The sequence below is a fragment of the Ranitomeya imitator genome, chromosome 5 (genome assembly GCF_032444005.1).
Source record: "Ranitomeya imitator isolate aRanImi1 chromosome 5, aRanImi1.pri, whole genome shotgun sequence".
Classification (NCBI taxonomy): domain Eukaryota; kingdom Metazoa; phylum Chordata; class Amphibia; order Anura; family Dendrobatidae; genus Ranitomeya; species Ranitomeya imitator.
Genome location: NC_091286.1, coordinates 128,121,687 through 128,147,972, shown reverse-complemented (window position 1 = coordinate 128,147,972; position 26,286 = coordinate 128,121,687). Strand labels below are relative to the sequence as shown.

Here is a 26,286-nt window from a genome sequence, read left to right as displayed (position 1 = left end):
ATAATGTGTTTAATGGTGGATACTATGGGAATTTAGGCCATATAAAGCTCCAGGATATTAGCTTCAGACCAACCAAGGCCCCCGTTACCAGTACACCTAAAACAGGCCTAGGTGAACATTTGCAAAATATAGTTAACGAAGTAATCCCCATTCCAGGCCTCAGTTGGCAAGAAGTTTTCTCCATAGAAACACAAACAGCCCCAAGGAAAAATTTATGGTTAGAATGGGTAAGATACAATGTAAGAGTCCAGAATATCTCTGTAGGATGTATTGCTTGTGCTGCAGCAAATACACATCTATACACACATGCATTGTTTTTTCCTGATGACAATACCACTGCCTGTGTTATGAATCTGTTGAAGGGCCTGAGGTCCACTGATTGCTCAGATTATGTCCCACTAATTCATGAAGCACCTAAACTAAAGGTCCCAGGAGGGATAACCGTATTAGCTGATAATTATACTTGCTATAATTCCCACGACACTACAGGTACACCAGTAGGGGTCTTCGAGACAGGTTTCTGCAAAGAGAACAGTTCCCTGGATACTGACTTGCTAGCTAATCATACACAGTACATGTACGACATTTATTGGTTATGTGGAGATGGTAAGCTCCATCCTAGGTTGCCTAATGCCTGGACAGGTCAATGTACCCTTGTTAAACTAGCTATGCAGTTCAAGATTTTACCTTGGGATCCAGAGATACCTGATGAACATACCAGGAAGAGGAGAAGTCTCGATCAGCTCCACATGAGTTATGAAGAAGATCTATTGGTATATGTCGATGGCATTGGAGTGCCAAGGGGGGTGCCTGACCAATTTAAAGCCCAGAACCAGATCTATGCTGGCTTTGCTTCTTTAATCCACAAGTGCAGATTAATAAAAATGTTGATGGGATCAATTATATATATTACAGTGAACAAAGGTTTGTCAATTTTATCTGTGATGCTTTCCAGGGTATAGTTGAGGAATTGGGCCCTAACACTAGAATGACCCTCCAAAACCGACTCGCCCTTGATATGATCTTAGCTGAGAAAGGAGGAGTCCATGGGATGGTGGGAGAGGAATGTTGTACCTATATCCCTCAGAACTCTGGGGTAAATGGAAAGACCATGATAGCCCTTAAAAAAGATAAATGGGTTAGCAGCAGAATTAAAAACTAATGCTGGAGTAGACACATCTTTCTTTTCCGGCTGGTTGGGTGGGCTCAAAGGATTCTTTCAACAAGCTTGTCTGGTACTGATTGCCCTTCTTGTAGTTGGATTGATAATCCTCTGTTGTGTTATTCCCCTGTATAAAAAGGTTATCGCTGAGGCAACTCCGACTGGCACCTTCCTCAACCAAGAAGTAGACCCACTAGAGTGCGATGGCACTGATCCAGGGGAGATCCCTAAGTACGTCCCCCTCAAGAAGATACACAAAACCCACTACTCTCAGATGATGCTAAGAGATTTAGTTTAGGGACAGCGGGAGAACTCCATGTGAAGCTAGTGAAGGGTTCAGCTGCCTGGAGGCCTCTCGCAAGGGGAGAGCTTCTGAGGTGTCTGGATGAAGAAATCCACCTCCCCTTTCCCCATCACATGGACAGTATCGAAGGAACTTTCTTTTTAGGGAAAAACTTAGTGTTTAGGGGGGATTGTCAAGGTAAAAATATATTATCTTTATACTCTTTGTACTTTTATATATTCTTATGCTGTGAAACAATAAGTTTTTCCCCTTTGCTTGCTAATGCAAATTTAACTGTGTTTAAGATGGCTGCCAGTATTCACCTTTGCCCCAGATTCGCCCTGCTGAAGAAGCAAGTTACACATTCCAGAAGGACAAGTATAATTTCTCTGGAAATGATACTTAAAGCGATGTGGACAAGATGTGGACAAAGGAAGATTCATCAGATGATGTCAGAGCCAACCAGAGGGACTGAATACTAGATATATTGCTTAAACCCCGCCTAACCCCGCCCTCTGCACACCTTCCCCCAATAGATCATATAATGTTGTGTATTAGAAAATAAAGTCAGTTATTGTTGCTGTGACGTTACACACGAGCATGCAATGAGTTTGAACCAGCATTTTGTCTGACTCATCCTTCACTCCGGTACCAACATGCTCTTAATCTAATTTGGAATGACTGGTGGATGAAGGCTATTGTCGTGACGACCCCGACAGTTGCATACCCTCTCGTACGGACTCAGGGACGTGGAAGGGGTTTTGTCGCAGGGGGGTCTGATCCTGGGTCTCAACCTTGTGTTGTGCCAGGCGAGTGTACCCTGGTCTCCCTGAAAACATCCTCTGTCACTGCCTCAACAACTCCTCCGCCTGCTGTCTCTCCCGGGGGCCTAGGTCTTCATCCAAGTGTACCTGGTCCCATGTTTTAGACTGAGTCCTTACCCCTAAGACATCCGGCAAGGGAAGTCTGGCTAAATCCTCTGCTTCAGGTGCACAGATGGCTACAACCTCTTCAGGGCGCTCCCGGTAGGGCTTCAGCATATTCACGTGGAACATGCAGATATCCCAGGGGTCGTCACAATCGGCGACATTATAGGTTGTGTCGGCTATTTTCCCCACTACCTGGTAGTTGTTTTCCGTTCATTCCTTTCCTCCTGTAGAAGGGGTATCATATCCCGCTGTCTGCCACCAGTGTAACAGGTTCTACCAAGCTGGGGTACCTCTTTCAATACCACCCCATGTTTCAGGAGGTCCACTCTGCTTTGGTTGGAGTCTGAATGAAGGACGCTGGCTGGAAATGCTTGGTTACATGGGCGCATATAAAAGATCACTGCTTCTCCACATATTTGCAGTCTGACAAAACTTTACTCACAGGACACAGAATATATCACACAGATACAGAGGGCAGGCCAATAGAAAAGCGGCAGGCCAGACATACATTACAATAGCTGCAGGTGGCCGGAGCCTGCTGATATTTACTGTGGGAATTACAGAGGTGGGGGGAGGATAAAAGGGCAATATCGTGTCCCCTCTGCCCAGGGGCACAGCCTGTGGGCTGATGCATTAGGGACATGCACCTCACATGGAACCTGTTATACATACATATAACTGCACAACATATTCTGGGTGCTGAGTGGTTCCGTAACACGTAACATGGTTAATATAGTTAATAGTAATGAAAGCTGAGATTTAAATTTAGTTAGAATGGTGTTTCAATATACCCGATAGTGAGTACTGATATCCTGATGTACTTTCGATAAAATGGAGAGAATAAAGTAACCCGCGGGGGTTGGACGAAGATTTTGCACTTAATAAATAGTTAATAATGATATTGTTTTATTAAAGTTTCCTATCCGTGAAAGTACACTTACAATGTAAATGTAGTTTATGCAACGTTCAAGTGTCCTCACCTCTCATAAAGGGAAGCTTTAGCTATAGTATTAATATGTTTTATAAGTTTATTACATTTTAAAAAATTGTATGTCTTTTTGCTGACATGTATTGTTGTTCTTCTTTTCCCGTTCCGGGAGTACTGGATTTAACGGGAGGGGGGCGCATCAGCATCAGCTGATTTACGTCAATCAGCAGAGACTCTAACTCCTGTATCCTGGTGGCAGCGCCAGGCAGGAAATAGTGAAGAAGATCCATGGCATGCTAGACCATCGCTTCACCCCCAGTGCACTTGCAGTCTAAGTTGTATGTTGATAAAAATACAAATTTTGCCGCAATAGATCGATGGAATTGTTGCGCACCGCCTGTAGATCTTGGCGTATCTTCTGCCTCTCTGATCTAGTTCTAAGCATTCTGAATTCAACACAGTAATAATAAATTTGCCTCATTCAATAAAGTATTTTTTCTTCAAAAATTGAAAGTATTAATATATCACTTGATAACGTTTGAGCTGATAATACATTATACAACGGACATCATTGTGTTTTTATGGTAAGAATCACCTAGACTGTTCTACTAGGTTCTCTCCATTCTGTTTCCTCTGTGGTCCTGCTTCTGTATATGAAGACATTCGGTTTGGGATGGTGCCAGCGCTCCTCCCTCTGCCCCTGTCCCCATTGCTTTTATTGTGACTGTTTAGATACTGCAAGGCGTGTCTGATCCCAGACTCATGTGATGGAGAAAGAGAGAGGGAGGGGAAGACTTAAGAGAGGAATAGAAGGAGAGGCTGTCATCTAAAGAAAAAAGACAGTGCAAGATAGTTGGCTGGAGGCTGCTCTGGGTAGAAAGCATTTGCGTTTTACAACTTGAGAGGAACGCTTTCCTGGATCTGGTACTGGATGAGCTACTTAACAATAACAGCAGCCTGCGGACAGATCCATAGGAGTCAGTGAAGGCAGACACACTCCTCTACTGTAGTTGGACACTGCATATTGGAAATTTATCCTCTCAGATGATAAAAAGTCTTTGCTCACTTCTGTACAGTAGATTTGCTCCCAGAGGAGTTTTTCTGTTATCTTAAAGAAGAATACAAGTCAAAGAGCTTGGAGAAAGCGAAGAGCTCACAGCATGGGAGCCGGGACTTCTACAGAACAGGTCGCAGACAAGCCTACAGAAGAGCAGGCTGAGCAATGCATTGACCAGGGGCAAGAGGAGCCAGATGGCCAAGAGGTGGAGGTCAACACGGCAGGTGATTCCAAGGTAAGATACAGGGTCTGGTCTACACGGCAGGTGATGCCAATATAAGATACAGGTTACACCATGGTGATTCCAAGGTAAGATACAGGTTACACCATGGTCTGGTCTACACGGCAGGTGATGATAAAGTAAGATACAGGTTGCACCATGGTCTGGTCTACATGGCAGTTGGTCAAGATAAGATTCAGGTTACCCCATGGTCTGGTCTACACGCAGGTGATGTCAAGATAAGATACAGGTTACACCATGGTCTGGTCTACACGGGAGGGGATGCCAAGATAAGATACAGGTTAGACCACGGTCTGGTCTACATGGCAGGTGATGATAAAGTAAGATACAGGTTACACCCTGTTCTGGTCTACATGGCAGTTGGTCAAGATAAGATACAGGTTACCCCATGGTCTGGTCTACACGCAGGTGATGTCAAGATAAGATACAGGTTACACCATGGTCTGGTCTACATGGCAGGGGATGTCAAGGTAAGTTACAGGCTACACCCTGGTCTGGTCTATGGTCTACTGTATCTTGTCCTCTGCAGTGAACTCACATAAAGCAGTAGGAGTTCACATGGTGGGCATCCTGGTACCTGCCACACCTGCAAGTGGCATTGTGACAATGTATCCATGATTGCTTACCATTTACATCATTTATGTACAATATAACAAGAAATATTGGAAAGTGCTGCAGAATATGTTGGCGCTATATAAATAAACAATATTATTATTATTTACATCCATGCCAAGTTCCATTGCATAATTCATTATCCCAAATATATAGTATGTAAAATTAATTTGATATACTTGAAATGATTGTAGAAAAGTGTGTAATACTAATTAGATCAGGTACCGGTTTAGGATAGTTCCAAGCATAGAACAAATGAGTGGCAGACAGAAGGCTTAGTATAGGAATGCTCCAAGCCTAGGAATGCTCCTCGCAGTCACATGGGACAAATAGTTTCCTTATCGGATAGATGGATGCGATTTGTTTGCAGTGATTTTCATTTTGCTTTAGTGTGCACCCATAAATGTCCCACAATGATGAGGGGGCAGGAAGCTGTGAACTATCCTAGAAACTAAACAACATAACGTGAAATCAGGGTTATTTACATTGTGTACATTCCTGACATTGTATCAAGGCGAAACACTGTACAGTTAATAGGGGGTGGCGTGCAGTACAGCATGGCCGGCCTGTGCATGGGATCCTGCTGTGCCGAGTGCGCAATGATCAGATCTGCAGTCATAAAATTGGTAATCACATTATCCTAATCCACAGCCATGTGTAAGCCGGGAATTGGCGTCTATTATAGAGATGAGTTCCGGAGAGGAACCTCGGAGAGTAGATCTCACTGCTGTGGGCTACGGCCAGCTATCCTGACTGCAGCACTGACTAGTCATTGTCTACCTCCTCCAGCCACTCCTGCCTGAGCAGGGTCTCCACACCCTGAAGGGTAAAGCACGTGGGGGTCTGATCTGCTCAGTCTGGTTACATGGTACCACCATAATGGTCACATCACATCTATCTATTATCTATATATTTATCTATTGCACATCTATCAAGCTATCTACAGTACAGTATCTATCAATCATTTATTTTATTTCTATCTATTGCATATCTATGGATCTATCAATTTATTATTATCTACTATCTACAGTACAGTATCATCTATTATCTATCATCTATCTATCTATTATTTATCACATATCTATCTACCTATTTCATTTCTATCTTTATCTATATATCTATCTATTGCATATTTATCTCTCAATCTATCACTATCTACAGTACAGTATCTATCTCATATCTATTTATCTATCTATCGATCTATCTATCTATCTATCTATCTCATATCTATGTTGCCACCCTCAGGTGTGGTGAGCTGATCACAGCCTAAGAACAATGCCCGGCAGTGAGGTCCATGGTGTGGTACCCAGCAGATCCCTGTACCGCAGTGCACACAGCTGATGCTCCGCTCTCCCCACACTGCAGTGATGCTGAGCGTCGCCCTATTCTGGGCCATGTTCCCATCTCCTCCCTTTCCCGCACCCTTCTCCTCGCTCCCCGGCCGCTCTGCACATAGTACAGTGGATTGAAAGTGATTTTCCATTTTCCTATTCGGAGCACAGAGGCTAATTGGGATGCAGAGGGGAGTTTTACAAACTTGCTGCTTCTGCTCCTTAAGGAATTGCTTGTAAAATGAGGAGGGAATGTGCGAAGTGACTGATGGATGCTGAGTTTGCATTTTCAGGCTCCAGCATAGTGATGTGTGCATGTGGCTGCAGGTTAATGGATAATAAAGGGGCGGTGGAGATGGTGAGGTTTAGGGTTAATTCCATCAATCTATTGATCACAGCCATTAATCCTCTTCACACTGACCATTAAATGTGCGCAGTGGAAACCTCCCCCAAAATATTCCTGAATCATGCCTTTTACTGACCGCTATGGTCCTGCATATTGGATGAGCCAGGCTCATTACATGATGTATATCATCCTGGTGCACAGACACTCACATTGGCCTATAAACGTCTCTAACAATAGTAATGTCCATATTTGTTATATATAGTCTCTTGCAGAATAATATTAATCATACAAAATGAGGGCAAAATGTTAAAGCAGATCAGTCACCAAATTTCACAGTATAAGGGCAGGTGCAGGCGACCGTGCATTCTCTCATTACACCGATCAGGCTCTCATCAGTGTGTGAACATGGTGTGATCCAATATTCTTGGATGAAGAGAAGATGGAGAAAAAAATGTCTCCACTTTCTCCATTCTGTCAGTCTGTGAAAATCAGACTGCACTCAGATGTCATCCAAATGCAGTCCAATATTTTCCGCGGAGTCGCTGAGCTGCATGCAGAGTGCGATTTGAATATCGGTTCAAACTCAGACTCAACAATTTCTTCCTTGGACCTAGTAGATCTGAGAAAAAAATCTGACCTGCACGGCCCGATAGAATAACATTGGTCCGAGTGCAAGCCAATGTTTTGTTGGATAGCACTTGGCCTGATAATTTGGTGGCCTGCATTATCAAATAGATCTTAGACCTGATGATGCCAATATACTTACTTAGAAAATCCCTGTCACAATAGCTGCTGTATAATCCTTTTTGAATGTTGACATGCCTGATATTAAATGTGTATTTTATGCGTCCAGCTCTAGTTAGATTCATAAGATGCTCATTTTAATATTAGAATTACAGCTCTGGCAAAAATTAAGAGACCACCACATCAAAACCCTGTCATGGGTGGTCCAATCTCCAGACCTGAACCCCATTGGAAACCTCTGGAATGTAATCAAGAGGATGATGGATAGTCACAAGCCATCAAACAAAGAAGAACTGATTACATTTATACGCCAGAAGCAGTGTGGTGGAAAGCATGCCAAGACGCATGAAAGCTGCGATTAAAAATCATGGTTATTCCACAAAATATTGATTTCTGAACTCTAAACATTAGTATTGTTGTTTCCAAATTATTATGAACTTGTTTTCTTTGCATTATTTGAGGTCTGAAAGCACTGGGTATTTTTTTTTTTATCATTTTTCTTTGTCAGAAGAAAAATACAAAATTTATTGCCTGGAAATTCGGAGACATGTCAGTAGTTTATAGAATAAAAGAACAATTTAAATTTTACTCAAAAGTATACCTATAAGGCCGGGATCACACATGCGAGAAACACGTCCGTGTCTCGCATGTGAAATCCAAGCTCTGGCGCCGACACTCCAGAGCGGAGCGTGCGGCCGCATAGCAACTCATGGAGCCGCACGCTCCGCTCTGGAGTGCCGGCGCCAGAGCTTGGATTTCACATGCGAGACACGGACGTGTTTCTCGCATGTGTGATCCCGGCCTAAAGAGAAAAATCAGACAAACTGAACAATTTGCAGTGGTCTCTTAATTTTTGCCAGAGCTGTATGTAGCCTTTCTGACAGTGAATTTTCTAAGTAAGTACATCAGCCTCATCAGGTCTACATACTGAATAGTGAAATCTTGTGACCATTTTGTAGCCAAACCATTGGAGTTGATTATTTATTGTAAATTTTGGAATTTTTCTGTGATTTTTCCATGATATCCAGAACAGACTTTTTAGCACTTGTTCTAGCAATATGTAAAAAATGCTTCTACACCTGTAGTAGTACGGTATATAGCAACGTAACATGGAGCCTAAGTATACTGAAGAGATGAGCGATGCTAGAATCACCTGGGCTTGTTTTTGTGCGTTTTCCCAGAGTTTATGCTCTTTGCATTGTTGACTGGAGAAAAAAAAAACAGATTATTATATGTGGACAGCCCCTTTAAACAAAATAGAAAAATTGCTACAGAAATACTTTTGAGTTTTCCTCTGTTTTGGCAACTTCTGAAAAGAGTTTGATAAATAGGACTGACATAATATTTGGAGAACAGCAGATGCTCAGACAATAAAGTCACTTTTCATAGTATCTATCTGAAGAGAAGTGGTGGGGACTCTTGTGCGGACTGTCCCATCTCACCATTGTCCTCATTTAGGTTCAGCACCAGTTGAAATCTCATCCTTTCTTATTTCTAGTTATATAATAGCTATTAAGGAGCACGGGATGGAAGGCAGTGCAGTCTCCATAGAGAGATTAGCCATCTTTACAAAGTTTGCCTCCCACCTCTGCACCTGGATCCGTAAAACAAATAAGAGGCTTTTGCATGACAAGGCAGCTGCCCGACCTCTGAGTACATGAATAGGACGGGGAATAGGAGTTGGAGATAAAAAACGGTGCACATTGGCATTATAGTTCATTGCGTAACTAAACTAACAGGAATAATAAATATATAAATTAATAATACAACTAAAAAGAAACTTATATCTCAGAATTGCCATGGGTAAGTCATTCCTGTGACTGGTGGTGAGGCCATTCATTAGATCTTCACATTACTTCTATGGTTTAGGCAATCATCAAGGTAAAAGAGTGAAAACCATGAAAGGATTAATCTATTACCTCCATTGAATCTTGGGGTTTTCATGCAAATTGTTGTATCTGGTTTGGTAAAGATGCTCCTGATGTCGTCCATTATTAGTTCCGCACATTCCCATATACATGGACTGGACTCTGCATTCTACGTTCCTACATAGACCTCAGTATACTATGACTTGCACTTGACATAGATGAAATTGAGGAAGAGTTGGGCAGGTCGTCAGCCTCACTCTCTCGTCCGTGCCTATCGAGGATCAGAGGCAAGAGTTAAGGTACCTTCACACATAACAATATCGTTAACGATATCGTTGCTTTTTGTGACGTAGCAACGATATCGTTAAGGAAATCGTTATGTGTGACAGCGACCAACGATCAGGCCCCTGCTGGGAGATCGTTGGTCGCTGAGGAAAGTCCAGAACTTTATTTTGTCGCTGGACTCCCTGCAGACATCGCTGGATCGGCGTGTGTGACACCGATCCAGCGATGTCTTCACTGGTAACCAGGGTAAACATCGGGTTACTAAGCGCAGGGCCGCGCTTAGTAACCCGATGTTTACCCTGGTTACCAGCGTAAAAGTAAAAAAAACAAACACTACATACTTACCTACCGCTGTCTGTCCCCGGCGCTCAGCTTCTCTGCACTCCTCCTGCTCTGGCCGTGAGCGTCGGTCAGCCGGAAAGTAGAGCGGTGACGTCACCGCTCTGCTTTCTGGCCGCTGTGCTCACAGCCAGTGCAGGAGGAGTGCAGAGCACAGCGCTGGAGGACAGACGGCTGTAGGTAAGTATGTAGTGTTTGTTTTTTTTACTTTTACGCTGGTAACCAGGGTAAACATCGGGTTACTAAGCGCGGCCCTGCGCTTAGTAACCCGATGTTTACCCTGGTTACCCGGGGACCTCGGGATCGTTGGTCGCTGGAGAGCGGTCTGTGTGACAGCTCTCCAGCGACCAAACAGCGACGCTGCAGCGACCGACATCGTTGTCGGTACCGCTGCAGCGTCGCTGAGTGTGAAGGTACCTTTAATCAAGAAGAATGGAGATAGGTCAGGATGTAATGGATGGCCATTGTCCTATGTGGGCTTCGCTAAGCCCTCTCAGAGCTCCGTAACGCTTTGCTGGGAATCGCTTTTCTGTACATTTAAAGGGAACCTGTTATCAGTTTTGGCCGATATAAGATATGGCCGGCACCTTTCAGGGCTGATACACAGTGTTCTATAATGCTGTATATCTGCCCCCAACCCGACCTGGAAGAACTGAAAAATAAGTTTTATTATACTCACCTGCAGGGCGGTCCGGTCCGAGGGGTGTCACTGGTCTTGTTCCGGCACCTCCCATCTTATTATGATCGCTGCCCTCCACCTTTCTTCTTGTGGATGACGTGTCCCTACATCATCCACACAGGCCTCCAGGCATCGCGCTCCTGCACAGGCGTACTTATCTGCCCTGCAGTGCGCAGGCGCTGGGCCTCTTTGACCTTTTCTGGCACCTGCGCACTGCAGTACTTTGCTCTGCCCTCAACAGGGCAGATAAGTACACCTGCGCCGGGAAGGGCGGCAATCATAAGCAGATGGGAGGTGCCGGACCAAGACCAGTAACACCCATCGGACCGGACTGCCCCTGGGTGAGTATAATGAAAATTATTTCCCAGTTCTTCCAGGTCGGGTTGTGCAAGCCCACAATTCCTTTTCTGATATCTTGGCTGATTTCTTTAGACTTTCCCATAATGCTACACAAAGAAGAAGTGTGTTTCAGGTGTGTATTAAAATACATTCACAGCTGTGTCTAATTAACGCAGATGTTGTGAAAATCAGAAGCTTCCAAACACATGATATCATCATATGGGCAATCCAGAATTGTTTAACCCCTTCGCGACATGCGCCGTACTAGTACTGCGCTGCCGGCACTGCATTAGTGCCAGCAGCAGTACTAGTACGGCGCACCGATCACCGCGGTCTCGCGCTGCGCCGCGGTGATCGGGTGCGGGGGTCAGCTGTATATGACAGCTGACACCCCGCAGCAATGCCCACGATCGGCGCTATCGCCGATCGCGGGCATTTAACCCCTCTGATGCCGCTGTCAGTAGTGACAGCGGCATAGAGGGGGATCGCGCAGGGACGGGGGCTCCCTGCGCTCTCCCACCGGAGCAACGCAATGAGATCGCGTTGCTCCGGTGACCCGGAAGGAGTCCCCGGATCCAAGATGGCCGCCGGACTCCTTCCGGGTCATGAAGTGACCTGGCTAGCCGGCGCCTGCTGAGAGCAGGCGCTGGAAAGCCAGCTAAACTGCATGTCAGATCGTTGATCTGACACTGTGCTATGCACAGTGTCAGATCAACGATCTGATCTAATACAGAGATGTCCCACCCTGGGACAATGTTAGAAAGTTAAAAAAAAAAAAAATAGAATGTGTAAAAAAAAATTTAAAAAAATCCCCCCCCCCCAAAAAAAAAAACATTTCCCAATAAATCCATTTATTTATGTAAAAAAAAAAAAAAACAATAAATGTACACATATTTGGTATCGCCGCGTCCGTAACGACCCGCTCTATAAAACTGTCCCACTAGTTAACCCCTTCAGTGAACACCGCAAAAAAAAAAAAAAAAAACAAGGCAAAAAACAACGCTTTATTATCATACAGGCGAACAAAAAGTGGAATAACACGCGATCAAAACGACGGATATAAATAACCATGGTACCGCTGAAAACGTCATCTTGTCCCGCAAAAAAAAGCCACCATACAGCATCATCAGCAGAAAAATAAAAAAGTTATAGCTCTCAGAATAATGCGATGCAAAAACAATTATTTTTTTATATAAAATAGTTTTTATTGTGTAAAAGCGCCAAAACATAAAAGAAATTACATAAATGAGGTATCACTGTAATCGTACTGACCCGAAGAATAAAACTGCTTTATCCATTTTACCACACGTGGAACGGTATAAACGCCCCCCCTAAAAGAAATTCAGGAATTGCTGGTTTTTGTTCATTCCGCCTCCCAAAAATCGGAATAAAAAGCGATCAAAAAATGTCATCTGCCCGAAAATGTTACCAATAAAAACGTCAACTCGTCCCGCAAAAAACAAGACCTCATATGACTCTGTGGGCCAAAATATGGATAAATTATAGCTCTCAAAATGTGGTAATGCAAAAACTATTTTTTGCAATAAAAAGCGTCTTTTAGTGTGTGACAGCTGCCAATCATAAAAATCCGCCAAAAAAACGCTATAAAAGTAAATCAAACCCCCCTTCATCACCCCCTTAGTTAGGGAAAAATAATAAAATGTAAAAAAATGTATTTATTTCCATTTTCCCATTAGTGCTAGGGTTAGGGCTAGGGTTAGGGCTAGGGCTAGGGTTAGGGCTAGGGTTAGGGCTAGGGTTAGGGCTAGGGTTAGGGCTAGGGCTAGGGTTAGGGTTAGGGCTAGGGTTAGGGTTGGGGTTAGGGTTTCAGTTATAATTGGGGGTTTCTACTGTTTAGGCACATCAGGGGCTCTCCAAACGCGACATGGCGTCCGATCTCAATTCCAGCCAATTCTGCTTGAAAAAGTAAAACAGGGCTCCTTCCCTTCCGAGTTCTCCTGTGTGCCCAAACAGAGGTTCCCCCCAACATATGGGGTATCAGCGTTCTCAGGACAAGTTGGACAACAACTTTTGGGGTCCAATTTGTCCTGTTACCCTTGGGAAAATAAAAACATAGGGGATAAAATATCATTTTCGTGGAAAAAAAAATATTATTTATTTTCACGGCTCTGCGTTATAAACTGTAGTGAAACACTTGTTGGTTCAAAGCTCTCACAACACATCTAGATAAGTTCCTTGGGGGGTCTAGTTTCCAATATGGGGTCACTTGTGGTGGGTTTCTACTGTTTAGGTACATCAGGGGCTCTGCAAATGCAACATGACACCTGCAGTTCATTCCATCTAAGTCTGCATTTCAAACGGTGCTCCTTCCCTTCCGAGCTCTGCCATGCACTCAAACGGTGGTTCCCCCCCACATGTGGGGTATCAGCGTACTCAGGACAAATTGGACAATAACATTTGTGGTCCAATTTCTCCTGTTACCCTTGGGAAAAAAAAATTGCGGGCTAAAACATAATTTTGTGGAAAGGAATAATGATTTTTTAATTTTCACAATGCTACATTCTAAACTTTAGTGAAACAATTGGGGGTTAAAAGTGCTCACCACACATCTAGATAAGTTCCTTAGGGGGTCTTCTTTCCAAAATGGGGTCACTTGTGGGGGGTTTCCACTGTTAAGGCACGTCAGGGGCTCTCCAAATGCGACATGGCATCCGATCTCAATTCCAGCCAATTTTGCATTGAAAAGTCAAATGGCACTCCTTCCCTTCCGAGCTCTGCCATGCGCTCAAACAGTGGTTTATCCCCATATATGAAGTATCGACGTACTCAGGACAAATTGCACAACAACTTTTGGGGTCCAATTTATCCTTTTACCCTTGGGAAAATAAAACATTTGGGGCAAAAAGATCATTTTTTGTGAAAATTAATAAAAAATTTTTTTTTACGGCTCTACATTATAAACTTCTGTGAAGCACTTGGAGGTTCAAAGTGCTCACCACACATCTAGATTAGTTCCTTAGGGGGTCTACTTTCCAAAATGGTGTCACTTGTGGGGGTTTCCACTGTTTAGGCACATCAGGGGCTCTCCAATCGTGACATGGGCTCCGATCTCAATTCCAGCAAATCTTGCATTGAAAAGTCAAATGGCGCTCCTTCCCTTCTGAGCTCTGCCATGTGCCCAAACAGTGGTTTACCCCCACATATGGGGTATCGGCGTACTCAGGACAAATTGTACAACGAATTTTGTGGTCCAATTTCTCCTGTTACCCTTGGTAAAATGAAACAAATTGGACCTGAAGTAAAAATTTTGTGAAAAAAAGTTAAATGTTCAATTTTTTTAAACATTCAAAAAATTCCTGTGAAGCACCTGAAGGGTTAATAAACTTTTTGAATGTGGTTTTGAGTACCTTGAGGGGTGCAGTTTTTAGAATGGTGTCACTTTTGGGCATTTTCTGTCATATAGACCCCTCAAAGTCACTTCAAGTGTGAGGTGGTCCGTAAAAAAATGGTTTTGCAAATTTTGTTGCAAAAATGAGAAATCGCTGGTCAACTTTTAACCCTTATAACGTCCTAACAAAAAAAAGTTATGTTTCCAAAATTGTGCTGATGTAAAGCAGACATGTGGGAAATGTTGTTTATTAACTATATTATGTGATATAACTCTCTAATTTAAGGGCATAAAAACTAAGAGTTTGAAAATTGCTAAATTTTCATAATTTCCGACAAATTTTTGTTTTTTTCACAAATAAATGCAAGTCATATCGAAGAAGTTTTACCACTATCATGAAGTACAATATGTCATGAGAAAACAATGTCAGAATCACCAGGATCCGTTGAAGCGTTTCAGAGTTATGACCTCATAAAGTGACAGTGATCAGAATTGTAAAAATTGGCCCTGTCACTTAGGTGAAAACAGGCTTTGGGGTGAAGGGGTTAAAGGCATAGTAGTTTTAATGTATGTAAATTTTTGACTTTGCAGTAAGTAATAAAAATGCCTTAATCATGGGGTTTACTTGGGTTCAAAAGGAATGGGAGCCAGGGTAAGGGAATAGCCGTATATAAGCTTCCATGCGGATAATGGTAGGCTGTAAATAATTGGTAACCTTTGGAGGATATGAAATGTACCAGGTAATGGTAATAGGTGAGAGGTAACCTTAAGAGGCTTTGAATGCAGGCCCGGTAGAGTCTTGCACAATAAAAAATATTGCTTTTTCTATGTGATATATTTTCCATTTCTGGTATGGTAAGATATATGTGTTGCTTCGTACTTATAGTCAGAATAAGTACTCCGTCTGGAGGAGAGAAGGTTTTTCCACCAACATAGAAGAGGATTCTTTACTGTTAGGGCAGTGAGAATCTGGAATTGCTTGCCTGAGGAGGTGGTGATGGCGAACTCAGTCGAGGGGTTCAAGAGAGGCCTGGATGTCTTCCTGGAGCAGAACAATATTGTATCATACAATTATTAGGTTCTGCAGAAGGCCGTAGATCTGGGGATTTATTATGATGGAATATAGGCTGAACTGGATGGACAAATGTCTTTTTTCGGCCTTACTAACTATGTTACTATGTTACTATGTTACTATGAATAGTGCCAATCATTGGTGGCCAGTGGTGAGGCTGAACCGTCTGGGATTATTTCAGGGACCACCACGGTCCCGTCTACCAGCACCTCGCTTCAGTGACCTTGAGTGCCCACCAATACCTACTCTATTCTAATTTCATGTCAGATATTGAGAAAAACATGCATGTGTATCTTTTTATATTGTGTATGTAAACTTCTGGTTTCAACTGTATTAGTATATCTTTTTTTCATGAAGCCTGCTGTGCTTTCCTATATAGTTGGCCATCAGAAAATTTAAAATATGTAAATTATGCAGTATACATATAGTAACCAGGTAGTCTACACATGGTATATGGGACTGAAGTTTAACCCCTTCATGAGCGGGGGATTTTTCGTTTTTCCGTGTTCGTTTTTCGCTCCCCTCCTTCCCAGAGCCATAACTTTTTTATTTTTCCGTCAATTTGGCCATGTGAGGGCTTATTTTTTGCGGGACGAGTTGTACTTTTGAACGACATCATTGGTTTTAGCATGTCGTGTACTAGAAATCGGGAAAAAAATTCCAAGTGCGGTGAAATTGCAAAAAAAGTGCAATCCCACATTGGTTTTTTGTTTGGCTTTTTTGCTAGGTTCACTAAATGCTAAAAATGACCTGCCATTATGATTCTCCAGGTCATTACGAGTTCCTAGACACCAAACATGACTAGGTTATTTTTTATCTAAGTGGTGAAAAAAAATTCCAAACTTTGCTAAAAAAAAAAAAAAAAAAAATTGCGCCATTTTCCGATACTCGTAGCGTCTCCATTTTTCATCATCTGGGGTCGGTTAAGGGCTTATTTTTTGTGTGCGAGATGACGTTTTTAATGATAGCATTTCGGTGCAGATACGTTCTTTTGATCGCCCGTTATTGCATTTTAATGCAATGTCGCGGCGACCAAAAAAACATAATTCTGGCGTTTCGAATTTTTTTCCCGCTACGCTGTTTAGCGATCAGGTTAATACTTTTTTTTAATTGATAGATCGGGCGATTCTGAGCGCGGCGATACCAAATATGCGTAGATTTGATATTTTTTTTATTGATTTATTTTGATTGGGGCGAAAGGGGGGTGATTTAAACTTTTATGTTTTTTTTATTTTTTTCACATTTTTTTAAACTTTTTTTTTTAACTTTTGCCATGCTTCAATAGCCTCCATGAGAGGCTAGAAGCAGGCATAGCACGATCGGCTCTGCTACATAGCAGCGATCTGCTGATCGCTGCTATGTAGCAGAATTGCACGTGTGCTGTGAGCGCCGACCACAGGGGGGCGCTCACAGCGACGGGCAATCAGTAACCATAGAGGTCTCAAGGACCTCTATGGTTACCATTCACAAGCATCGCCGAACCCCGATCATGTGACGGGGGTCGGCGATGACGTCATTTCCGGCCGCCCGGCCGGAAGCGGTAGTTAAATGCCGCTGTCTGCGTTTGACAGCGGCATTTAACTAGTTAATAGGTGCGGGCAGATCGCGATTCTGCCCGCGCCTATTACGGGCACATGTCAGCTGTTCAAAACAGCTGACATGTCCCGGCTTTGGTGCGGGCTCACCGCGGAGCCCTGCATCAAAGCAGGGGAGCCGGCATCGGACGGTATAGTACGTCCGATGCCGGTAAGGGGTTAAACCATTGTATAAGTCAAAGGTCACATACTTAAAGATATTTTTTCGGGTCTACGTGCTGAAAGTAATAATATAACCTGATGTCAAAAGAAACTATGTTGTAATACGTTCCAGTGAAAACTTCGAGGCCGTGTTAAAGGAGATCTGTCAGCAGGTTTTTGCTATGTAATCTGAGGACAGTATGAGGTAGGGGCTGAGACACTAATTTCAGAGATACTTCACTCACTACGATATGTGCTGCTGTTTCAATACAGTCAATGTTTTATCACCAGGAGATTATTACTGCCTGGACTACAGCTCATATCAACCCTGGTCTGCCACGCCCCCTCCTCTGATAAGCAGCTCTCTGTTCATAGACAACGTACATAGAAAGCTATGGTGTGGGCGGGGTTAGGTTTTGAGCTCTACTACATGCTACATCTAAAACCTCTGATTGTGTCACAACTGCTGCACCCAGTAAACTAAGTGATACATCACTGGAATCAGAGGTCTGTTTCTTTACAATATGTTGCTCTCAGTTAAGGTAGCAAAAACCTGGTAAAGTGTAACTTTATCTTTGTTTTTGAGCAAAGATCTATGTTAACTACTTTCCTGTCTTAAACATATGCAAGTCTTTTTTATCCTCCTTGCATTTGTAGAGTAGATTTTATATGCAGACAACAGAAATCTGTTTCTTGACAGCTACTACAGCTGCTGCTCTTCTTGCTCTTCTTCAGACTCTTTAACCTCTACAAATACACATAAAAAGATTAACTATGGAAACCGAGCTTCCTGTTGTAAATTATTGCGGATGTGAGACCTGAGAGAATGTAAGTCCAGAAAACAATTTCAGTGATTTACAGGAAGTTTCTAGTTAGAAATGAGGACACTTTCTTCTAGTTTATGTTGTCAAAATGAAGATGGCTTCTTTATACTGCAGAAATCAACATTGTTATTAAAAGGAATCTGTTACCAAGTTTTTGCTACGTCATCTGAGAGCAGTATAATGTAGAGACAGCCTGATTCCAGTGATGTATCCATTACTGGGCTACTTAGTTACATAGTTACATAGTTACATAGTTATTAAGGTTGAAGGAAGACTATATGTCCATCTAGTTCAACCCATAGCCTAACCTAACATGCCCTAACATGTTGATCCAGAGGAAGGCAAAAAAAACCCATGTAGCAAAGAGTAAGCTCCACATTCGGGAAAAAAATTCCTTCCCGACTCCACATACGGCAATCAGACTAGTTCCCTGGATCAACGCCCTATCAAAGAATCTAGTGTATATACCCTGTAACATTATACTTTTCCAGAAAGGTATCCAGTCCCCTTTTAAATTTAAGTAATGAATCACTCATTACAACATCATACGGCAGAGAGTTCCATAGTCTCACTGCTCTTACAGTAAAGAATCCGCGTCTGTTATTATGCTTAAACCTTTTTTCCTCCAACCGCAGAGGATGCCCCCTTGTCCCTGTTTCAGGTCTATGATTAAAAAGATCATCAGAAAGGTCTTTGTACTGTCCCCTCATATATTTATACATTAAAATAAGATCACCCCTTAGTCTTCGTTTTTCCAAACTAAATAGCCCCAAGTGTAATAACCTATCTTGGTATTGCAGACCCCCCAGTCCTCTAATAACCTTGGTCGCTCTTCTCTGCACCCGCTCCAGTTCAGCTATGTCTTTCTTATACACCGGAGACCAGAACTGTGCACAGTATTCTAAGTGTGGTCGAACTAGTGACTTGTATAGAGGTAAAATTATATTCTCCTCATGAGCATCTATGCCTCTTTTAATGCATCCCATTATTTTATTTGCCTTTGTAGCAGCTGCCTGACACTGGCCACTGAATTTAAGTTTGTCATCCACCCATACACCCAGGTCTTTTTCATTGACGGTTTTGCCCAGAGTTTTAGAATTAAGCACATAATTATACATCTTATTACTTCTACCCAAGTGCATGACCTTACATTTATCCCCATTAAAGCTCATTTGCCATTTATCAGCCCAAGCTTCTAGTTTACATAAATCATCCTGTAATATAAAATTGTCCTCCTCTGTATTGATTACCCTGCAGAGTTTAGTGTCATCTGCAAATATTGAAATTCTACTCTGAATGCCCCCTACAAGGTCATTAATAAATATGTTAAAAAGAAGAGAGCCCAATACTGACCCCTGTGGTACCCCACTGCTAACCGCTACCCAGTCCGAGTGTGCTCCATTAATAACCACCCTTTGTTTCCTATCCCTGAGCCAGCTCTCAACCCACTTGCACATATTTTCCCCTATCCCCATTATTCTCATTTTATGTATCAATCTTTTGTGTGGCACCGTATCAAAAGCTTTTGAAAAGTCCATATACACTACGCCCACTGGGTTCCCTTGGTCCAATCCGGAACTTACCTCTTCATAGAAACTGATCAAATTAGTCTGACATGAACGGTCCCTAGTAAACCCGTGCTGATACTGGGTCATGACGTTATTCCTCTTCAGATACTCCAGTATAGCATCCCTTAGAATGCCCTCCAGGATTTTACCCACAGTAGAGGTTAAGCTTACTGGCCTATAATTCCCGAGTTCAGTTTTTGTTCCCTTTTTGAATATTGGCACCACATTTGCTATACGCCAGTCCTGTGGCACAGACCCTGTTATTATGGAGTCTTTAAAGATTAAAAATAATGGTCTATCAATGACTGTACTTAATTCCTGCAGTACTCGAGGGTGTATCCCATCCGGGCCCGGAGATTTGTCAATTTTAGTGATTTTTAGACGCCGCCGCACTTCCTGCTGGGTTAAACAGGTGACATTTAATTGGGAATTTTTATCACTAGACATTTTGTCTGCCATGGGATTTTCTTGTGTAAATACTGATGAAAAAAAGTCATTTAGCATATTGGCTTTTTCCTCATCCTCATCCACCATCTCACCCAGACTATTTTTAAGGGGGCCAACACTATCATTTTTTAGTTTCTTACTATTTATGTAGTTAAAGAATATCTTAGGATTATTTTTACTCTCTCTGGCAATGAGTCTCTCTGTCTCAATCTTTGCTGCCTTGATTTGCTTTTTACAGAATTTATTTAATTTTCTGTATTTATTTAATGCCTCCTCACTACCTACTTCCTTTAATTCTCTAAATGCTTTCTTTTTGTCACTTATTGCGCCCCTTACAGCTCTATTTAGCCATATTGGTTTCCTCCTATTTCTAGTATGTTTATTCCCATATGGTATATACTGTGCACAGGTCCTATCCAGGATGCTAATAAACGTCTCCCATTTTCTTTGTGCATTTTTGTGTCTCAGGATATCGTCCCAGTTAATTGCACCAAGATCCTCTCTCATCCGTTGGAAATTTGCCCTCCTGAAGTTTAGTGTCCTTGTAACCCCTCTACTACACATCTTTTTAAAGGATACATGGAAACTTATTATTTTGTGATCGCTATTTCCCAAGTGACCCCCAACCCTTATATTTGATATGCGGTCTGGCCTGTTGGTTAATATTAGGTCTAGCAGTGCCCCCCTTCTTGTTGGGTCCTGAACCAGTTGTGAAAGGTAATTGTCTCTCATAGTTGTCAAAAAACGATTACCTTTGCTGGAACTGCAGGTTTCTGTTCCCCAATCTATTTCAGGGTAGTTGAAGTCCCCCATAATAATGACTTCTCCTTGAGTCGCAGCTTCATCTATTTGCTTTACGAGGATATTCTCCATTGCTTCCATTATTTTTGGAGATTTATAACAAACCCCTATCAGTAATTTATTATTTTTTCCCCCTCCCCTTATCCCCACCCACAGGGATTCTACATTTTCATTAAATTCACCTATATTATCGCGCAGGATGGGTTTTAAAGATGATTTTACATATAGACACACCCCTCCCCCTCGCTTATCTGTACGGTCATTTCTAAACAGGCTATAGCCCTGCAAGTTAACAGCCCAGTCATGGCTCTCATCCAGCCACGTTTCAGATATCCCCACCATGTCATAATTATGCTCCAACAACATTAGTTCTAATTCGTCCATTTTGTTGGCGAGGCTTCTGGCATTAGTATACATGCACTTTATGTTCCTCTCTGTACTTCTATTTCTTAAATTATTAACTGTTCTGACCCCACCCCCCATGCCACCGCCACCCCCAACTTCCTTATTTTTGCCCAGGTCTCTGTCTGCACTATCTTCCCCTCCTATTCCTAGTTTAAACACTCCTCCAACCTTCTAGCCATTCTCTCCCCCAGCACAGCTGCACCCTCCCCATTGAGGTGCAGTCCATCCCTAGCGTAGAGCCTGTAGCCAACTGAGAAGTCGGCCCAGTTCTGCAGGAACCCAAACCCCTCTTTCCTACACCAATTCTTGAGCCACTTATTAACCTCCCTAATCTCCCGTTGCCTCTCTGGCGTGGCACATGGTACCGGCAGTATTTCGGAAAATACCACGTTGGAGGTCCTTGCTTTCAGCTTGCAGCCTAATTCCCTGAAATCATCTTTAAGGACCTTCCACCTACCTCTAACTTTGTCATTAGTGCCAATGTGCACCATGACCGCTGGGTCCTCACCAGCCCCTCCCAATAATCTGTCCACCCGATCAGCGATGTGTCGGACTCGAGCGCCAGGTAGGCAGCACACCGTTCGACGATCCCTGTCTTTGTGACAGATTGCCCTATCTGTTCCCCTAATAATTGAGTCGCCCACTACCAGCACCTGTCTGGCCTGCCCTGCTCTCCTATTTCCCTACTTGCTGCAGTTTTGATAGAATCCCTGTTTTATCTGCTGCGTATCTTCCAGTTCCTTGAATGCTGAGCTCAGTATAACTCCGCCCACACCACTGATTGGCAGCTTTCTGTGTACACTGTGCATAAGGCGGAAGCTGCCAATCAGTGATGGGGGCGGGGTTATGCAGAGCTCATGAATATGGAGGACTACATGGCAGCATGTTTACTAGTGCTCTAGTGATAATCTGCTAATAAAACCGTGATTTTATCAAAACTACCAGCAAGCAGTCAAGGAACTGACACATTGCTAGAATCAGAGTCTCAGTCTCTACATTATGCTGCTCTCAGATTAGGTGGCAAAAAAATGGTTGCAGATTCCCTTTAACACAATAATTACCGTATATATAACGTAATAGATGTATATATAATGAGCATGCCTGTAAGGCCTCATTAAGATGTCCCGTTTTTATGTATATGTTCTCTCCATGTTTTTCACAGATAGAACAAGTATCCATTACAATCTATGGCGCTGTTCACATGTTCACATTTTTTGTTTTCGCAAAATAATCATAGAGACCTCATTTTTTTTATCCTAGTAGTGGATCACAATTACCCAACAGCAATTCAAGTAATGTGACTATGTGGGAAACAGACCAAAAAGACATAAACATTAGAGTGGCAGCAGATAGGTGGATACTTTTATCCACCTCTGACTGAGTGACAAAAAACAGCTCTCTATAGCCTCCAAAATGGCTACCAATACCTTGGAACTTTTTTCCTTAGGCCGGCGTCAAACTAGCGTATTGCATCCGATGCGAGATCATCGGATGCGATATGCTAATGACACTCGGCTCCTGCTCGCGGCAGAGCAGGAGCCAAGTGTCATGCGGCTGTGCTCCGATTCTCTCGCACAGGGAGGATCGGAGCACAGCTGCGGAGGAGGCGGAGAAATGAATTTCTCCATCTCCTCCATTGCTGGGGTCCGCTTATAGCGCACATCACTCGGATGATATCCGAGTGGTGTGCGCTGTCTCGCTCGCATCCATAGGCTTATATGGGTCCGAGTGAGCCGAGAGTTTTCCTCGGTCCGAGACAATCGCAGCATGCTGCGATTGTCTCGGACCAAGGAAAACAGCTGACAAAAAGTCGGCTGCTGGGAGCGGCCCCATAACTTATCATTGGTCCGAGTGCAATGCGATTTTTTTATCGCATTGCACTCGGCCGTTTAAAACGCCAGTGTGATGCCGGTCTTAGAGGAAAAGCATTGTCTATGTTAAATCATTGGCGGCACACATTGTCATCTGTGTAATCCAGGAGCTGTCCGTTTTAACATTGTAGGGGATAAGAGGAGCTTTGTAATTCATTTATTTTTTACCACATTTATTTTTTTGAAACACTGATGGTAAAAATGGACACATGGAGAAAATACTGATGAGACTTAGTCCTTTTATTTACATATGGGAAAAATCACTGACATCAGAATGAGGCCTAACATTGATCTTCATGTCTTCAAGAAACAGTAAAAAAATCAAATTATCCAAAAAATAGCCTGCAGAATGATGTGTAATACACTTGTATAGGGCTGAGCTGCTATACCAGACATAGCCCCTGGACAGAGGAAAGTCAGGAGAACCCCATTTTTGGGGATGGGATTCCAGTACTGGGATTCCCAGCCATTGCCTTCTCGCTCTGCTACCCATTTACAAGGATAAGGGTCATGTACCTCCTGCTTAGGCCTCTATCAAGTCAGTGCTTCCAGCATGTGTGGTGACAGTTTTCACACAAACGGGAGACACTTACCCACCTACACCTATTCAAGTGAATGGGTCTGCTCACATATCAGTGTGTTACCACGGACCGTGCGTCTGTGTGACCCACACGTAGACATGTCCGTTTTTTACCATCAGCATGGACCGCAAAATATCCCACACATGTGCACTCAGATGACGCATATGGATGTCATCCGTGTGACACACATCGGGGCCAGGAAAGAAGCGCTATAGTATGTGCTGTTCCATGGCACCGGGTGCTGAAGACGGCTCTCATCATTCTCCCCTGCTTGATCAGCGAGAGCAGGGGAGAATGTTGAGAGTTATATTCAAGTGACAACATTGATAGCAGGTGGCGGCTGATGGGACTATTACTCCCATCAGCCTACACCTGATGCCGCTAATAATAGTGACAGCAGGAGCGGCAGATGGGAGTATTCATCAGCCGGTTCCTGCGCTGTAAATAAATAATTAAAAACCCCAGAATGGGTTCCCCTCTATTTTCTATAACCAGCCAGGCAAAACTCACAACTGGGGGCTGCACCCATCAGCTGTCCGCTTCAGCAAGGCTGGTTATCGAGAATAGAGGTCCCCATGTTTTTAATTATTTAAATAAACAATTTAAAAAAATGGCTGGGGTCCCATCTTTTTTGACAACCAGCCTTGCTAAGGCTTACAGCTGGGGGCTGGTAAGGGACCATGGATATTGACAATCCCACTGCCTAAAAATAGCAGCTCACAGCTCTCCAGAAAAGGCACACCTATTAGATGCACCAATTCTGGCTCTCTGCCCGGTATTTCCCACTTGCCTTGTAGCGGTGGCAAGTGGGGTTTATATATGTGGGGTTGATGTCACCTTTGTATTGTCTGATGACATCAAGCCCATGGCTTAGTAAGGGAGAGGCATCTATAAGACACCTAGCTATTTGAACAGCAAGGTTGATTGCTGTTGAGGGGAACTAGGAAAAAAAAAAAAAAAAAAATCTCTATATATCTTCAGCAGAGCGAGTGTGAGCGAGCTGAGTGTGAGCTGAGCGTAAGTGTGGACGGCGGTAAGTGTGACTTGTGATTCAGTGACTTTGGAGTCAGGGAGTTTTCAGGGGAGGATTTACTGAATTGCTGTCTGATTTTTATTAATACTTTGTATTTATTTATTTTTTTATTGAACTGTTCTGTCTGGTGCAATCCCCATTAGGAAATGTGCTCCACGATTGTTAATGCCATCCAGTGCACATCTTGCCACATGTATGCAGTCCTTGAGCAGCCGATCGAGGGTGCATACTGCTGTGCGAGATGTGAGCACGTTGTGCATTTGGAAACCCAGATTCTGACTCTAAATGTGCAGCTGGCAACACTGAGATCCATAGACAACATGGAGAGGAGTCTTCTGCTCACGGAGCAGACGCTCAATGGGACAGATGAGGGGGGGGATGGTGGGATGGAGCTGCAGGACAATGAAGTAGCAAGCTGGGTGACAGTTAGGAAGCGGGGTAGAGGGAAGAGTGCCAGGGAGGCTAGTCCTGATCTGGAACACCCCAATAAGTTTGCTAAGTTGGCAGATGAGGGGGGTGCCAGTACAGGGGTAGCACTGCTGCAGCCAGGCATGTCCTCTGAAAGCCGGAGGAGTGACTGCTCCAGTAAGGAGGGAAATAGGAGAGCAGGGCAGGCCAGACAGGTGCTGGTAGTGGGCGACTCAATTATTAGGGGAACAGATAGGGCAATCTGTCACAAAGACAGGGATCGTCGAACGGTGTGCTGCCTACCTGGCGCTCGAGTCCGACACATCGCTGATCGGGTGGACAGATTATTGGGAGGGGCTGGTGAGGACCCAGCGGTCATGGTGCACATTGGCACTAATGACAAAGTTAGAGGTAGGTGGAAGGTCCTTAAAGATGATTTCAGGGAATTAGGCTGCAAGCTGAAAGCAAGGACCTCCAACGTGGTATTTTCCGAAATACTGCCGGTACCACGTGCCACGCCAGAGAGGCAACGGGAGATTAGGGAGGTTAATAAGTGGCTCAAGAATTGGTGTAGGAAAGAGGGGTTTGGGTTCCTGCAGAACTGGGCCGACTTCTCAGTTGGCTACAGGCTCTACGCTAGGGACGGGCTGCACCTCAATGGGGAGGGTGCAGCTGTGCTGGGGGAGAGAATGGCTAGAAGGTTGGAGGAGTGTTTAAACTAGGAATTGGGGGGGAGGGTATTCATTTTATAGGAGGGGAAGATAGTGCAGACAGAGTCCTGGGCACAAATAAGGAAGTTGGGGGTGGCGGTGGCATGGGGGGTGGGGTCAGAACAGTTAATAATTTAAGAAATAGAAGTACAGAGAGGAACATAAAGTGCATGTATACTAATGCCAGAAGCCTCGCCAACAAAATGGACGAATTAGAACTAATGTTGTTGGAGCATAATTATGACATGGTGGGGATATCTGAAACGTGGCTGGATGAGAGCCATGACTGGGCTGTTAACTTGCAGGGCTATAGCCTGTTCAGAAATGACCGTACAGAT

General features: G+C 43.5%; 1 protein-coding gene across 1 annotated transcript in view; it reads left to right on the top strand.

Moving 5' to 3' along the window:
• The first annotated feature begins 4,036 nt into the window (after positions 1 to 4,036).
• AKAP12 (A-kinase anchoring protein 12) overlaps positions 4,037 to 26,286 on the top strand; it is a 245,057-nt gene continuing 222,807 nt past the window's right edge. Inside the window, exon 1 of the mRNA XM_069769136.1 lies at positions 4,037 to 4,594. Coding sequence (XP_069625237.1) covers positions 4,463 to 4,594 — 132 coding nt within the window. The 5' untranslated portion in view covers positions 4,037 to 4,462. The remainder of the gene's footprint in view (positions 4,595 to 26,286) is intronic.